The sequence below is a fragment of the Hippopotamus amphibius genome, chromosome 12, assembly GCF_030028045.1.
Source record: "Hippopotamus amphibius kiboko isolate mHipAmp2 chromosome 12, mHipAmp2.hap2, whole genome shotgun sequence".
Taxonomy (NCBI): domain Eukaryota; kingdom Metazoa; phylum Chordata; class Mammalia; order Artiodactyla; family Hippopotamidae; genus Hippopotamus; species Hippopotamus amphibius.
In genome coordinates, this window is record NC_080197.1 from 73443250 (window position 1) to 73460700 (window position 17451).

Consider the following 17451-nt stretch of genomic DNA (forward strand, 5'->3'; position numbering starts at 1 on the left):
TATTTTGGATATTTTCTAATGCTATGTCTTCAAGTTAATTAAACTTTCCTTATTCAGTTTCTAATCTACTGTTGATTCCATTCAGTATATTTTCATTGCATCATTTTAGAAACAGTATTTCCCATCTGTGGAAGCATAATTTGAGTTATTTTTAAAATATCTTGCCTTTTTCTCTTTATCATGTCCAATTTTCCCCTATCTACTGAACATATTAAGTGTATTTATAATAGCTATTCTAACATCCTTTCTGCAAATTCTCTCATCTTTGTCATTTCTGGTTCAGTTTCTAATAACTGATTTTTCTCCTGGTTATGGGTTATATTTGCCTCCTTTGCATGCCTGATAATCTTTTGCTGGATGCCAGGCACTGTGAATTTTACGCTGTTGGTGCCAGATTGTGTTGAGCTCTTTTCAAAAGTGTTGTCTTTTGTGGCTGGACACAGTTAAGTTACTTGGTACCAGTTTAATCATTTTGAGGCTTGCTTTTTTGACAGGAATTAGTAAGCACGGGCAATTGTAAGCAGGGGTAAGCAGGGGCTCACCTTATTTCCCTTCTCTCAGGAATTACTGTCCTGTACTGCCTGTCATCCAGTATCTGAAAACCATTGTTTCATACATTTTCGTTTTCTAGTTGTTTAAGATGAGAGAATAAATCCAGTCCCAGTTACACCATCAAGGACAGAAGTTCAAAAGAAAGAAGCAACTGCCAAAATAAGTAAATTTAGCAAGGTTACAGGATATAGGTGAAAATACAAAAATTAATTGTATTTCTATATACTACTAGCAAACATTTGTAAAATAAAATTTTCTCAATATTTTCATTTATAAAAGCATCAGAATATGAGTACTTGGGAATAAATGTAACAAATGACATGTAAGACCTCTACACTGAAACCTATAAAACATAGCTGAAAGAAATTAGATAAGACCTAAATAAATACTGTATCCTATCCATGGATTGTAAAATTCAACATTGTTAAAATGTCAGTCTTCCTCACATTTACCTAGAGAATCACATTAATCCCAATTATAATTCCAGCGAGATTTTTTAAATAGAAATTGATAGATTGATTCTAAATATATTTATGGAAAAGCCAAAACAATCTCGAAAAGACAAGGAAGATTTACACTAGCTTACTTTAAGACTTATAAAACTAGAAGAATCAAAACAGTGTGTTGTTGGCATAATAACGAACAAAGAGGTCAATGGAACAGAATTCAGTCCAGAAATAGAATCACATGTCAACTGATTTTCAACAAAGTTCCAAACCACTTAAGGGAGAAAGAAAAGTCAGCAAATGTTACTGGAAGATCTATATATCCATGTGGGAAAAAAACTGACCTCAACCCTACCTCAACCATACAAAAAAATTAATTCAAAATTGATTACAGATATAAACATAAAAGTTAAAACTCTAAAGCTTCTTGGAAGAAAACACAGATACAACCTAAACACCCATCAAAAGAACAGATCAACAAATTGTGAAATATTCATACAATATAATACTATCCAGCCAAAAAAAGAGAAAAACCCTGCTACTGATATATGCAACAACAAAACCTCACAGACATCACATTGAGTGAAGGAAGCCAAACATATACCTGATTCAATTTTATATGAAATTCTAGAATAGACAAAATTAATCTATGGTAAGAATTTCAGAGTAATAGTTGCCTCTAGGGCTAGGAGAAATGACTGGAAAAGAGCATGAGAAAATTTTCTTGGGTGATGAAAACCTGCTAAATCTTGATTAGAGGGGTGGTCACAGTTATGATGCATTTGTCAAGATTCACTGAATTCTATACTTAAGAGTTGTGAATTTCATGATTTATACATTTTACCTCAATAACAAAAAATAAAACTTTAAACAAACATTGAACTCTAATTAGTAGGCTTAGTTTACCAAAACTAAAACTACTTCCTGTGTTTTCTCATGTGTGAACAAATATATAAATATACTGAACATAATGGGACCTGATTTCCCACTCTTGGAAAGATATATATCTTTCCAAACTGTCTGCTGAGAGGGACCAAAGTAGCAATAAACACACACTGTAATCAGATCTTGGTTTCTCAATACCCTTCTCCACTAAAAAGAACCAGGCCCCCTTCGAAATATGACTGATTCTAGGGTAGGAAAATTTCAAGATCCACATGGAACATCTATGTGCCCAAAAGTAAAGAACTGCTCAAAAAAAATGATGGGGACAAGTCAAAAGGACAAACAAGCCACCACAAAGAGGTTCCCACTGACAGTTCAACAGTGACCCAGTGACCCACCTCATCAGTCACCTCATCAGTGAGGTACATGTTCCTGTGACAGGAACCACACCCTCTCTTCAGAGGTCTGAGTCTTTCCCCTGCGGTTGGAAAGGCAGCACTTCCTTTAAGTTTCTAAGCTGCTCCCTTGTTAACTCATCTTCCGCCATCAAGGTAGTAGCTGCATGCTGCAGTTTCTACTTCTGTAAAACCTGCATGTAACTTACAGTTCTCCCGCACCCCTTTTAGTAATTGATTATTTTTTTACTAAAAAAAAAAAATCTTTATACTAATTTTTTCCTTAAACTCACTCACGTGGTATCTGTCTTCTGATTGGATCCTGAGTGATACAAGGACACATTATTTCCCTCTTAGTCTTATCAAGAAATGCATATCTAAATCAGGAGGCAACAGCAGACCAAACCAAAATGAAATACATTCTACAAAATAACTGACCTGTACCTTTCCAAATTTCAAGATCAAATAAGATAAAGAAAAATGACAACTAATTGCAGTGTGTGACTTTGGCTTCACTTCTGTGGTTGGGAAAGGGAAAAAAATGTTATAGTTCCTAATTTTGATACTCACACTGTGGCAATGTAAGAATGTCTTTATTCTTAGGAAATACACAATGATGTACTTAGTGGTAATGGGGAACTTACCCTCAGATTGTTCAAAATAAACGTGTGTGTGTGTGTGTGTGTGTGTGTGTGTGTGTGTGTGTGTGTGTACGGACGATGGGGGAGAGAGAGACCAATAAAGCAAATGGGGCAACATGTAAACACTTGGCGAATCTAGGTAAAGTGTATACAAGAGTTCTTTGTACTATTCTTGCATCTTTTCCAAAATTTTTAATTTATTAATATATTAAAATTGAAAATTACCAAAAACAAAAATATATTTAGTTCTTGAAATATGTTACACGATCATTTTTTTAAATGAAGTTTCAAAATTGAAATCTGGTTCAAGATGGCAAACTGAATACATGCATAACGGGACTGAGAAACTACCAAACAAATTTCAAAAAATTGCTGAGCAGATCCGAAAATGTGAGCCGGTACAGTGTGTTTGACAGTAAAACCACAGCAAAACCTGTAACACAAAACTCATACAGAACACAGCTGTTGGGAGGTTACAAAAGGTAATCCCTACAGAGCTACCACCTTAGAGTCAACAAAAGAGCAGGTCTGGGACAATTTTCAAAGCCATGATTTGAAGCAAGGATTCAGAATAACTAGCTCTTTCAAGCACCCTCCTCTTTTCTGCATAGACTAAAGAGGAGACATCCTCAGCATCTGATTTTAGGAACCTCCTGGAACTGCTTTCTTAATTTTTTTATTGAAGTATAGTTGATTTACAATGTTGTGTCTGTTTCTGCTGTACAGCAAAGTGAGTCAGTTATACACACACATATCGCTCTTTTTTTAGATTCTATTCCCATATAGGTCATTGAGTATTGAATAGAGTTCCCTATGCTGTCCAGTATATTATTAGTTGTCAATTCTATATTCAATAGTGTGTATGTGTCAATTTTACTGTTTACATCTAAACAAAGTAAACTATTTACTTTGTGTGTGGGAAGAGGGTGTGGATGTGGGTAGACTATAGGGAGCATCCTTATTAACGATGAGGCTAGAGAGGCAGAGCAGGAAGGCAAAAAATAACCCCTAATTTCAACTTCTGCCGCCAGACAAGAACCTTGAGATCAATTCTGACACATGTAGCTCTCAAAATAGGCACTGAAGCCTGAGAAGCAGGGAGGGAGCCAGATTATTTGCAACTGGATGGAAAGGGAAGCTCTCCCTCGCCAGGACTCTCAAAGAAGACAAGTTATTCACTCTACTCAATCGTATTGGTATTTCTGGACCTTGCTCCACCTCCAATCCGCATACTTCTCTACCTCCAGGCAAGTACTACTCTGAGCAATGTTCAAGAGGAAGACTGCCGAAACGTGAAAACTTGAATTCACTAACAAACGAACATCAATTTTAGAATGAAAGTCATCTGTAAAAGGGATTTTTGTCTTTTTTCCATGCTATATCCCCAAAATAATATTTGCTGAATAAATTGTTAACAGCAAGTCAATAGAAACGACTTAAATGCCTAACACTAACTGCAATCCATGCAGCTAATTATGCAACCGTTAAAAATTTGTTTGTAAATTTAGTGATACGAAGAAATATTTGATGTTATATTTTTTTAGAGGAAAGGACTAACACTCATGAAGGAAATACACAACCTCGTGGTGGGTTTATGGATTTTTGTTCCGAAATTTTCTGTTTTCTGATTACAAATTACTTTTATTATTAGAAAGCAACCCATCTTTCAATTTTCTTATTTTTTTCTTGAAGACACCCAAACCCAACCCAGATACACCATTTAGCCTGAATTAAATGTATCAGTTAATAAACAAATGTAGGATCCTATATAGTAAATATAACGTAGTGCTCGACACCACGCACTGTGGAATGTATACACTTATACTCCTAACTTACCCCTAAATGACGGAGCCTGAATGCTGACTCCGTAAGTTAATAGCTGTGGGGCCCAGGGTGAGTCAGCCTCTATCGCTTTTAATTTATTCATCTGTAAAATGAGGATAAGATACTTCCTCATTAAGGTGAGCCCGAAGGTGAAGTGAATTAACACACGTTTAAAGCACTTCCAGCAGTGCCTGGCACCCCGGGGCTACGCAAGGGTTAGCTTGCTTCTGTTATTACTCGATTTAAGACGCTGTTCCAGCTCTGCTGAGCAGAAGGACGAATCAAAATCCAGTCCCCATCCGAGAAGACGGACCGAGGCACACGCCAGTGCAACGGCGGAATCAAAGCAGAGACACCGGGCTAAAGCCAGCTGCGGGCAGCCAGCGGGCGCGCGCAGGGCGGAAGGATTCCATCTGGACACGGAGAGTCCAGGAGTCACAGGAGCGTCCGAACCGAGTTCTAAGAACGAGCAGGACTTCAACACGCGGCTCAGACGCCAGACGTGAGGGACACCGCAAAGGATGTTGGCAAAGGCGCAACGACCAAAACTGAGTTGTCGCGGTCAGCGGAATGGGCGGCAGAGCGTGTATCACACAAAATGCCGGAGCGCCGATCAGGCTTTCTCGAGCAGTAACCGTCACACCTCAAGGTACTAAACCGTAGACAGGATGTAAAGAACAAACGTGACGCTAAGAAAGCCAGAACGACCACGACCCAGTCGCTCTCCACTACGGTCTAGCGACAACGCGACTCGGGGCCGGGACACGGCGAACCAGCGTCCCCCTGAGGCGGCGGACGTTCTGAGGCAGCACCAGAACGCTAGAACTACAGCTCCCGCCGCGGCCTGGGGGGCGGACCCCGCTCCCCCTCCCGCATTTCCGTTTCCGCCGCTGCTCTCACGTGCCACCTCCGGTCCCACCTACCAAGGGAGCAAGACTGGCGCCTGACCGCACGTGACCCCGCGTGACCCCGCGTGATGGGGGCCCGAGCCGAGAGGCCAGGATGTGGGACTCTGGGACCCCGTTAGTAGAAAGGCGACCTGAAAAGGCGGAACTAAACTTGCAAATCTCGACAGGGATTGGAGTCGATGCCGCGAAGGCGGAGCCTAACGCCCACGATCCTGACCAATCAGCGCCCGGGATGATCTGCGAGGCCGGGAAGGGGAAAGGGGCGAGATGGTTCTGCGGTCACATGCTGCGGGGTCCAGTGGGAGGAGCAGTTGCCCGGCGGCTGCCCCGGCGCTTCCTGTTTCCGGTTCCCGGTTCCCGGAGTGGAGCTCAACGAGGCGCTTGGGAGGAAGCTGGCTGTGCCGCAAGCTCCGGGACCGGGGTCTGCGCCCGGCCCCTTGCTGGTCCTGTCTCCCAGCCGCGGGCAGGAACTCGGCCGGGGATTCTGAGCAGTGGCTGCTCCCTTTGCCCGTGACACGTGAGTATGAGGGGCGTGGAGGAGGAGGGGGCTGGAGAGCGCTCACCCCTCGTGGCTGTGACAGGGGCCGGGATCGCTAAGTCTCTCTTGGCCCGGGTTCTAGCCCAAAAGTCCAGCCAAGGAGCCCGAAGGAAGAAAGGCGGAAGCTTGAGACTGGGGAGTTACGGAGTCCCCAAGAGAGTGAGGGAGAAAGGAGAAAGGATCCCCAAGACCAGAGAGGGGATTTACGTGTTTGGAAGGAAAGGAAGATTGCTAAGTCTGGAGTCCGTCCGAGGTGTTACTGGGTATCTGTAGACGGGATTTTGGCCCGCATCGTGGTGAGAGGTCAGGTGGTATCATTTGTAGAGGATATGGCCCTAAGCATTTGGAAAGTCGGGAGACTAGACGGAATGCGAATGTTTGGAACCCTGGAAGAAGTTGGAGAGAGATGAATGTATGGTATAAAGAGTCACTAATAGAGGGATTTGTGTTCCTCTTTATAGGAAACCTCCACGCTTGGCCATAGAGCTGCTTCTCTAAGGGTTTTCAGCGTTGAGTGGTTCAGCTAGTTAGGACTATTCTTCCAAAACTGTGGTCTCCTGGAGACGGGAGATAAGGGCCACTGCATCAGAAATGAGCCAGAGAGAAGAAAGTAGAAATTCCATGGCTAGTCTTAAGGAGTGGGGGAAGTGAGTGGTACAGAGGCCCAATGATGTAAAGTGCTTCCCAATTCCTGGCTTAGTCATTGGTCATCCCATTGGTGGAGAATTTTTTAGCATTAACCAAATGGATCTATCGTTATAGAGCAAGATAGTTGAAAGAGATTTTTTTTCAAAATGTTGAAGTCCTGCCGCTTGTTTCCAAGGTATCTAGGACAAATTCTTGCATCTTGAGAATCTTAATTGTAATACATTAAAAAGGGACTACCCCAGCCCCTGTATTTCATACTCTTGCTAATACATTTTTACACTCCTTTATTAATTGGAAAATATCTTTATGCCAAGATTCATTCAAGTTGCCTTACTAAATAACTTCACACATGTTTAATACTTGTATAACCTAAGGCAAGTAACTTAAGTTCTGTAAGAATCCATTTCCTCATCTGTAAAATGGGAGAAATTATATTTACTTTTCTGGGTTGTGAAGATTAACAAACATATTTTAGATAAAGCACTTAGAGCATATGCCACTGAATCAAGGAGAAGCAGCTCAAATGTAGCCAAACCTTAAGCAGGAAAGAGAAGAATACAAATTTATTCTCATCCTATCTTTTTGAACCAATAAGCAAATGAAAGCTAGTTCAACTCAACTGATGATGACTGTAGGGTGTTTAGCCCTTCACCCTTTCCCAGTTTTGTGAGAGTCTGTTTTAATTTGGGAAAAGAAATCATCAGCTGTTAGCAGATAAGGAACTAACTTTGAAGCCAAAGAACACAGCCTTCTGTGTAAGCATCCCTCCAGAAAACTGGTCCTGGAAAAAAAGAATCTTGAAAGCACAGAAAGTTGAAATTTCAGATTGGGTCCTGAGAGAATATGAGGAAAATGGCATGCTTAATCGATCTAATAAAAGGAGCCTCTTATTTCATTTTAGTGAGTTGGTCAAGTCATGTGTTGAGTGAGTTGATTTAGGGAAGGTAGGAGTTTGAGGTCTGGGTTCTTTATTCCACCTCCTATTCAGTGCACTTTGTGAGGGGTCACTTCCCCTACTCGCTTTGTCAAAATGAAAGCAAGGCTTTGGCTGACTATTCTGATCCCCAAAAAAGTTAATATGAAAGGAGTAGTTAAGTGTAGACCATGAGCTCAGAGCTAGACAATCTGGTTCACTCCACTAGCTGTGTCTAGTTTTCTTATCTGTAAGATGAGGACAGTAATTGTATTTATTGCATAGGGGTTTTGTAAGGCTTAACTGGTTAATATATGTTAAATGCCTAGCAAAAGGCAAGCCCTCTAATAAGTGTTTCCTATTGATGCTTTAAATGTGTTGATGGGAACCTCAGACTTTATGGCTAGCTATACTTATTCTATGGAAACACCTTATTAATATTACTACAGTGAATTGATGTTTGGAGTACACCAAGTCAGAGAGATGACTTCCCAAGTATTGGTTGCCCTAGTGGAATGTGGGAAATAGAATGTCAAATGTAAGTTCATTTAGCTCTTTTTCGTGGTGCCTTGGAGGCAGTCAGCCGCTTCAGGATGAAGCTGAACATCTCTTTCCTGGCCACTGGCTGCCAGAAACTCATTGAAGTGGACAGTGAATGAAAACTTCGTACCATTTATGAGAAATGTATGGCCACAGAAGTTGCTGCTAACGCTTTGGATGAAGAATGGGAGGGTCATGTGGTCCGAATCGGTGGTGGGAACAACAAACAAGGTTTCCCCCTGAAGCAGGTCGAGTCTGCCTGTTACTGAGTAGGGGGCATTCCTGTTGCAGACCAGGGAGGACTGGAGAAAGAAAGCACAAATCTGTACAGGCTTGCGTTGTGGATGCCAGTCTTACTGTTCTCAATTTGATCATCATAAAAAAAGGGGAGAAGCATATTCCTGGACTCAACTGATAACATTTGCAACTTGTCACTTGGGGCCAAAAGAGCTAGCAGAATCCATAAACTTTTCAGTCTCTATGTCCACCAGTATATTGTTGGAAAGCCCCTAAAGAAAGGTAAGAAACCTAGGACCAGAGCACCCAAGATTCAGCGTCGTGTTACTCCACGTGTTCTGCAACACAGACGTCAACATACTGCTCTGAGGGAACAGCATACTAAGAAAAATAAGGAATAGGCTGCAGAATGTGCTAAACTTTTGGCCAAGAGTATGTAGAAGGCCAAAGAAAAATGCCAAGCACAGATTGCCAAGTGACTGAGGCTGTCCTTCTCTGAGAGCTTCTACCCCCAGTCAAAAAAGAGATATTCTAAGAGTAACAAATAAATAAAATCAGACATCCAAAAAAAAGTAAGTTTGTTTAGGAGAGTGGAGAAAATTTATTCAGGTATCAATCAGAACCCATTAAATTCTGCATATTTTAACTTTTATATTCTAAAAATGCAGTGGAGTCAGTGGACCAGCATGAAAAAGAATTAAGGGACTCTAAAGGAGTATTCTTTTTTTTTTTTTTTTTAATGAGTATAGTTGCTTTACAATGTTGTGTTTATGCTATACAAGGAAGTGAATCAGCTGTATGTATACATATATCCCCTCCCTCTTGGACCTCCTTCCCATCCCATCCCCCCACCCCCATCCCACCCATCTAGGTCATCACAGAGCACCAAGCTGAGCTCCCTGTGCTATACAGCAGGTTCCCACTAGCTATCTGTATTCAAGCCAAAGTCCAGACTTGTAGTATGGAAGCATTTTATTATAAGAGAAAAGTTTGAAAGAATTGAATCTTTGTATCAGGAAAATTGGTGATACTGTTATAAAATTAACAAGTAGCAATGGCCTGAGGGATCATCAGTGGATACCAAAGTGAATTCTTTTGCAAGGGTAAATCAGTGTATCCTGGGTGTAGAGATGGGATTAGAGAAAAGAAAATGAGTTTGGGAAACAGCCACATTTCCATTCCTGGAGCAGTACAAGCATCAGACGAATTGGATTCGCTGAAGTGTAAAGTGACTTGATGATTCCCAAGAGTTATTAGCAATTGGAATGTAGAAAGACAACTATATTTACTGGAAATCTGGAAACTCTCGAGGTTCATGACTTGTGGAGCCTGAGGTGGATTTTGGAATACTTATTCAAACCACTCATTTGGACCTAGTGAATTTTGTTCTTCCTATCATTTAAAGGATTGAATGATTTTTCGGAGGTGGGACATTAGAACAGATGTGGAGTTTTAGGTGCTGTGGCTGTGTTTATCTCTGTTCATCATTCTTATGGTGAATATGAACAAAGACTGTTAGATGCTGCTGAATACTGAAATGAGGACTTCAGGCCCAAAGTATTCAAGTCTCTTTCTCTGTTTACATCTTTCTTAGTAACTTCCAGCTAGCCCTTATTAACTGTTAATTGTAATTCGAGTATTATTTTAGGGAGGGCCACTGGTTTAAGCAGTATCTATGAACTAGTATTAAACCTTAAATACTGAGGCATCTCAATCTAATTTCTCACCAAATTGTAAAGAGGCAAGAATGTCTCCACCAGGCTGTGATAATTAAGTAATGCTTTTTTGTTCTTTCCTTTCCCTCTCCTTAGCCCCATAGTTTGTTCTGAGGGACTTACCTATGAATTAGACTGAAAGTGATTGATATATAGAGAGTTTCCCAACACAGGTGATAGATATGTGTGTGTGTGTGTGTGTGTGTGTGTGTGTGTATGTTACATATTTACATACACATATATATATGGGTTTCCTGACATAGGTGCTCTTGGCACAGAGATATTAAAAGGTACTATTTGTTCCAAATGCCAAAGAATCTTATAGTTTCTGCATAATCAAAATACTGTTCATCAGTGACACTCGAGTATTCTCTAGGCCATTGATTAGTTCTTCTGACAGTTTCTAGGACCAAAAACATGTCTTTCTCCCATTAGAGCTTAGAAGTCGAGATATTCTTGTTTTATGCACACGTTGCAGCAATCTCGGCAATCTGTAGACACTAACTCTTCAGCAAGGCAAATGCTGTCCTCTTTGCAGAATGTACCTGAAAGGGGCACGGGAAGGATAGGACGTGAGCAGTGGTGACAGGCAAGGGAGTCAGCTAGGAAGAAGCTTTGAAAATAAGTTTTGTTTTTTTTTTTTTATTTTAATTCGGATTTTTATTTTGTGCTTCAGGGTCACAGGATAAAATAACTACACATTTAGCTTGCCTTTCAGTGACGCTTTTGCCAAATGACAGCTACAGGGAGTCGTCTCCCTCATCACCAGCCTGTCTAGCAGCCAGAGTGGTAGCTTTACTGTAACACACAGTACTTTTTGTAATCAGACTCAAAGTCTTCGTCCATGCTGCTTGTGTCTGCCATCTTTTTGCCGTCGATCTTTGGCAGAAATTGTGCATAGTCTATGCCCTGCTGCTCATAGAAAAGGATGTAGGCAGAGTCGGTGTCAATTTCATCAGGGTGAAGTTCCTTACAGCTGCTGTCATTGTAACAGTACCACTTGCTGTTTGGGTTTTTGGCATAAGTGACATAATGGCCCCCGCCCAGAATTCCTGAATGGCACGAAATTGCATACAGATTATAAATAGGCTTAACACGAACATCTTCTCTTTGGTCATCAGTGCTGTCTTCTTTGCTGTGGTTTTCAAGCTGACCGTTGCTGTAGCCATTGCCACATGCCTCATGCTCATAAAGGAATCCATTGGCCAAAGCTGCTTCGTGGTCCTGCGGGGTGACCAGCTCAGGCTGGCTGCCCCCCAGCATGTGCCCTCGGCTCAAGGCATCAGCCAGCTCACACACGTGCCCGGCCCCGTTCTCTCTGCTGCCATCCAAGTTCTCCTTACTACTCGACAGTTTATTTTTGCTGCCGATCTGGGGCAGCCGGAGCCTCCCTCTGCTCCTCCCTAAAGTCCGAGGGCTGCTGTTAGGGCTGCTGTTTTTGCTGGAGGGACAGCTGGTTCCCCTTTTTCTTGATGAAGAAGGTGAACCTTTAGGGCTACTGATGACGTTCGCGCTGAGTGAGGATGGGCTCTTGCTCAGGAGCACGTCGTCTTCCCCAGCTGAGTTCTGAGCATCCACTTTCTTCACTTCTCCGGCTGGAACCCTGGACTCAGAGAGGTCATCCCCCTGGGGTGTGAGTGGTTTACGCTGACAGAGAGCTGGATCCCTTGGCACCAAAAAAGCACTAGGGTCAAAACTTTCACGAGGAAATTTAACAATTTTCTGTGATTTTATCCATCGACCATTTACAAATTGAAATCGTTTAAGATGAATAATCAAGACGGGGGGAAGCCTCCAGAGATCTAGCTTCTTGGTTGCCAAGCAGTGGGTCTTACACTTGGAGCAGTAGTACATCTCATTTTCCCCCAGCTCCTCCTCTCCGGTGAAAGCGCGCAGACAGCTGTCCAGGTTGATGGGCTCAGCCTGTGCTCGCCGACTCTGTTCCACACTCTCGTGCTCATCCACAACCCTCTCCTGTGATGTCTGATAGCGGAGGTGAAGGGCTGTGGGGTCCCAATCCACAGCAATATAAGCATTTCCAATGAAAGCTCTGTCCTCCCCGCAATCAAGTTTACAGCCTCTGCAAAATCTATACCACGGGCACCAAGCACAGGAGTTCCCGTCTTTCTGCACAACGCGTAGAGTGAATGGATACTGGTAACCCATACTGTCATCACAATCCTGAGCGTGATTACTAGCTTCCTGAGGTGGGAGTGGGCTGGCTAATCGAGATACTTGAATCCAAACTGCATCATACAGGTCTTTCTTCCGGGTGTGCATAGTACATGGAACAATCAGAGGCATTCCAAAAAGGCTGGGGCGATTCTTCTGAGACGACAGGAAATACAGTGGTGACAGGCAAGGGAGTCAGCTAGGAAGAAGCTTTGAAAATAAGTTTTAAAAAGAAAAAAGAGAAACCTAGAGACCTAAGAATCCAATTCTGAATATTAAGGGGCGGGGGGGAGAACTTGAAATGGAGACAAAAAAATAAAGCCCAACATCACAATAATGAAGAAAACTGGCTAGTGTAAAATAATAGGTGGTGGGTGGAAGATTAAAAGGTTAAAAAAAAGCCATTCATTTATTACATGTTCATATGCTTTCTTTCTTTCCCTTCTCTCCCTCTCCCAAAAGGATGTTGCCCCTCTACAGCTCCTGGAGGACTGGCTTGCTCCTGCTGCTGCTCCTGGCCATGGCAGTAAGAGAATCCTGGCAGACTGAAGAAAAAACATGCGACCTGGTAGGAGAGAAGGGTAAAGAGTCAGAGAAAGAGTTGGCTCTGCTGAAGAGGCTGACGCCACTGTTTAACAAAAGGTAAATAAGAAGAATCTTAAGGGGCTTGAGAAAATAACTTTATTAAAGAATCTCTTCCTCCTCTTACTGATTTTATTTTAGTATTACTACCAAATATAGAGGGGATACGTGTATCATAACCTCCTCTGAGAGACAGTTCTAATCTGAACTTGAACAATGTTAGTCTCATTTGGCTGTGCTGTCTTGCTTTCCTTTGTAATAGGGAGCAGGTACTCAGTCCGGTGCTCAGCAGCAGTGTGCAGGTACCGTATGCAGAAGAGTAGTTGTTTCCAAGACTGGGTCCAAGAGACCAGCTTGTAGAAATTTAAAAGCATTATTCAGTGCCTCGAATTATCAGATGAACACATTTAGGCCTACTACGTCATCATAAGTAATGATCAGGAATCTTCTGGTATATACATCTGAAGATAATTTTTAAGGAAGAAGGGTGTATCTCATGAACATAGACCCTTATTCAAGGGAAGTAGTAGCTAATGCTTTAGCATAGTCTAGAGCAATTATTCTAGAAATACCTAGAATAGGAGCTGTCTTGGGTGCTGTATTTTAATCAGTCATCATCAGCAGTTAGGGTGTTCTGTCTGGGTCACGGATATCTCACGATGCAATAGATATTTTTCACTGGGACATTTAGCCGTGACGTCAAATAAATAAGTCGAGTGCACTGTTGTTGCTGCTTTTGTGAAAAAGGAGGCTGCTCTTCCCAAGGCTGACAGCTGTACCTGTCATCTTCCTTCTCTCTCCTCACTTCTCACAGCTTTGAGAGTACCGTGGGCCAGGGCTCAGACATGTATGTCTACATGTTCCGGGTGTGCCGAGAAGCTGGCAACCACACCTCTGGGGCAGGCCTGGTGCAGATCAGCAAAATTAACGGGAAGGAGACAGTTGTAGGGAGACTCAACGAGACTGAGATCTTCAATGGAAGTAAGATTCTCCCCATTGATCAGTTTCTTGAATCCCTCTGGTAATCCTGTATGCCTTTCCAGTCTCTTCAGTGTATTGTATGGAATGTGTGGTTTAGCTCACCTGAGATACCTGCAAACCATAGGATACCTAGTTCCACAGCCTCCACAGCCAAGGCTCAGGACATTTATATGTGTGTTTTAAAGTGAGATCAAGCTATTTTTGCAAACCAGTATACACAAGTTTCCCCACTAACTTGAGTTATGTTGATAATGTTTCAAAATCACATTGCTGGAAAAGACTCTGTGAGCAGCTATGGTCTGTTTTCCCCCCTTAAGCAGATAAACTATTCAGTGCAGATTGTTGCTCCTGTAAATAGTAAAAAACAATGTCAAGAGTGTGGGGCTGGGGTCAGAAGACTGGATTTTTGATCCAGCTCATATTTACTTGTCCTGTGACTTTAAAAATCAGTTCACCTTTTTTATTTTGTTTTCTCATATGCAGAATTGGAAGCAGAATCCTTACCTTATTCACCTCACATGATTACTGATCAAACAATATTTTTCAAAAGGAATTTGAACACAGTAAATACTAAAGAAGGAAAGATGCCCCCCAGTCTTCAAAATCATCCACTTTGCATTTATCTGTGGCTAATTTAAGATCTTAGCTTTCCCTTGACATTCAGTAATTGTATGAAACGTCTTCTTTTGATGTTAGCAGGTGTTCAGAAAACATGAGTCACGGTTAAGGTATGGGTCATAATTGTTTTTGTACTATCAATTGTCTACCTTTCATGTGGAAAATTAAGATTATTCTTGTATGAATATCTGATCCTTAGTTGTCTTAACAAGGGAACACAAGCTATTGTAAAGGAGCAAGTTTTAGCTGGTATTTCTGGTATACAGAGCTCATCCTGAAAGGGTTATTTTAATTACAACCAATTTCACTGAACTCAGTTCCACTCGACCACAGTGCCCAGGTCTGCCTCTGCTTTTCCTGCCCCCTGAAGCTCCATTTTCCTTGTCCCTCCTCAGGTAACTGGATCATGCTGATCTATAAAGGGGGTGATGAATATGACAATCACTGTGGCCGGGAGCAGCGCCGGGCTGTGGTGATGATCTCCTGCAATCGACACACCCTGGCGGTGAGGCGCCCTGGGGCCCAGGAGCCTAGAGAGGAGATGACTGGCCTGAGGTGGGAGAGAATGTCCAGAGGGAACAAGATAATTGGGGTGGAGGAGATAACACGAGAAGTTCAGTTTTTCCTGAGTCATAGGCACCCATCTTCTATCATACGTGGAAAAGAAGTTTTTGAACCAGGAGAAGGCAGATATGTTGGGGGGTTTGTAGGTTTGTGCTTTTTTTGCAGACAGGTGTCAAAAGAAAACACTTTTTTTTTCCTGTCCTCTTGTTATCAGGACAATTTTAACCCAGTGTCTGAGGAGCGAGGCAAAGTCCAGGATTGTTTCTACCTCTTCGAGATGGACAGCAGCCTGGCCTGTTCCCCAGAGATCTCCCACCTCAGCGTGGGTTCTATCTTACTTGTCACGTGAGTACTTTTTCCTGTATCAGTCCAAATCGTTTTCTTTTTAACTCAACGATTATTTGGATGTGTATGGGTACAAATAGTGTGTGTGCATGCGTATGTTATACTATAATTAGAGGGGAAAGAACTCTAAAAATCCTCTTTAAACTCTGTGCAAATTTTTAAAAATGAGACAGTGTTTCATCCCCAATAAGTATTTGCATTTGGAGGTGTGGTTTTTTCCCTACTGGAGGACTGGACAGTTTTTAATACACTCCCATTAGATTATTAGAACTTTGGAAGAAATGGAATTGTATATCTAGTGGTGACTATTCTTAGCTTCCTAAGTTAGAGTCTTACGCTCTTTTTTTTATTTATTTATTATTTTTTGGGGGGTACACCAAGTACGCTCTTATTTTTTTCTGATCCTTTTGGTTTTCTCAGACTGACAGCACTCTAAGGGTCTGCCAGTCCCCCTCTGCATTCAGTTGACGACCTGGTTTTTTGCCTTTCATTTTTATGAAGCACAGCTTAGGAAACAGGTCACAATGAATACAGAGATTATCTTTAGTATTTGAGTTTTACTATTTCTTGGTTTTTGAGTGTAGATGTCTTTGTCCCTTAACAGGTTTGCATCACTGGTCGCTGTCTATATCATTGGGGGATTCCTGTACCAGCGACTGGTTGTGGGAGCCAAAGGAATGGAACAGTTTCCCCACTTGGCCTTCTGGCAAGATCTTGGCAACCTGGTAGCAGTAAGTAACAGGGCAGCTGGCTGAGTCCGTGGCCTGCAGACAAGGTTGAATGACCAACCATCCTGGTTTGCCCAGCCTGAGGGGTTTCCTGGGACACAGGACTTCGGATACTAAAACCACAAAAGTCCCAGCAAACCAAGACGGTTGCACTAGTACAGAGTAATAAATAACAGCATCATACTGTCTGGCCTTGATAAGACTTGGCTGGAAGAGCAGTCCTGTTGCTTAGGTTTAGGAATCTGATACAGCTATTAAGGGGCCTAGATGAGGAGAGGTGGGGCCAAATTAGAATTTGATCACTGTTTCCCCAAATTCAATTTAGGCTGATGCTTGGAGCTTTTGGGATTTCTCTTCATTATCCCTGGAGAAAACTAGTTCTTGCCACATTCTTAGACCATAAACACACTTTGCACACCTGAAAGTTGCTTATTTCAAACCATCATTTCCTTCCTTTGCTTTTTCCCCTGCAGGATGGTTGTGACTTTGTGTGCCGATCTAAACCCCGAAATGTGCCTGCTGCATATCGTGGTGTGGGGGATGATCAGCTGGGGGAGGAGTCAGAAGAAAGGGATGATCACTTATTACCGATGTGATTGCACTTTAAATGTCCAGCTTCTTCAGCCCCCAAACCAAAGCATCCTCAGCCAGATTTCTTAAGCAGCCTCCACTCCAGTCTCATCTAGCCCTTAATGTTGCTGTTGCTTTCTGGTTTGCTTTTGGTTTGCATCCACTTGTCAGTAGTAGAAATGCCTTCCCTTTGTTCCCTATTTTGTTTCCCTTCTAAGAGGTACAGTTGTAGGACAGAGATAATATAACAGGGCCAATGACAACAGAGGCTGTTGCACTGTCTCTTGGTATCAGAAAGTACAAACGGGAGTTATTGTGAGCAGAAGGGTGCGGCAGGCTCCCTGACCCTTCACTTTTTAAACACATTTTCACAAGTTTTTGAGACACTGGATTTCTTTAATTAAAAAAAAAAAAAAAAGCAAAGAAACATTATTTATACAAGGTTTGACTGCTTTCGTGCTGTTACTCTGTACCCTACAGTAGTCTCCATGAGAATCTGGATGTAATTTTTTGCTGCTTGGAGCTATTTTGCAGTGATTACTTGGTTACAATCCAAGTACTGCCATTTGGTCTGAGCCTGGAGATGTCATAGACTTAACTCTCCCACCTCTAGAATTAGGATGGGAAAATGTGAAATTTCCCAACTAGA

The 17451-nt window shown here is 42.2% G+C and overlaps 2 protein-coding genes and 1 pseudogene across 4 annotated transcripts; 2 read left to right on the forward strand and 1 right to left on the reverse strand.

The window, feature by feature from the left end:
• Nucleotides 1-5696: 5696 nt before the first annotated feature.
• On the forward strand, nt 5697-17225 carry M6PR (mannose-6-phosphate receptor, cation dependent). Of its 3 annotated transcripts, none has more exons than XM_057701335.1 (7): nt 5697-6168; nt 12877-13056; nt 13811-13977; nt 14991-15100; nt 15374-15504; nt 16109-16235; nt 16706-17225. In XM_057701335.1, the coding sequence occupies exons 2-7, from the start codon at nt 12878-12880 to the stop codon at nt 16826-16828; spliced, it is 837 nt and encodes a 278-aa protein (XP_057557318.1). In that variant the 5' UTR covers nt 5697-6168; nt 12877; the 3' UTR covers nt 16829-17225. The 3 variants fall into 3 exon arrangements, with proteins under 3 accessions (XP_057557318.1, XP_057557319.1, XP_057557320.1); XM_057701336.1 differs by having other exon boundaries at nt 5981-6168; nt 14991-15150; nt 16706-16845; XM_057701337.1 differs by lacking the exons at nt 5697-6168; nt 12877-13056; nt 13811-13977 and having other exon boundaries at nt 15013-15150.
• Nucleotides 8344-9006, forward strand: LOC130832689 (40S ribosomal protein S6-like; annotated as a pseudogene).
• LOC130832687 (ubiquitin carboxyl-terminal hydrolase 32-like) lies at nt 11005-12586 on the reverse strand. The gene is given in 2 exon segments (XM_057701334.1): nt 11005-11315; nt 11317-12586. Coding segments are annotated over 2 exon segments (1401 nt in total). The 5' UTR covers nt 12547-12586; the 3' UTR covers nt 11005-11144.
• Nucleotides 17226-17451: the final 226 nt, after the last annotated feature.

Bases quoted from the DNA above. Each gene is read 5' to 3' on its own strand.
- M6PR (XM_057701335.1), top strand. From the start codon at position 12,878: ATGTTGCCCCTCTACAGCTCCTGGAGGACTGGCTTGCTCCTGCTGCTG. The intron at 13,978-14,990 runs GTAAGATTCTCC...GTCCCTCCTCAG, and splicing joins GACTGAGATCTTCAATGGAA to GTAACTGGATCATGCTGATC. The intron at 16,236-16,705 runs GTAAGTAACAGG...TTTCCCCTGCAG, and splicing joins ATCTTGGCAACCTGGTAGCA to GATGGTTGTGACTTTGTGTG.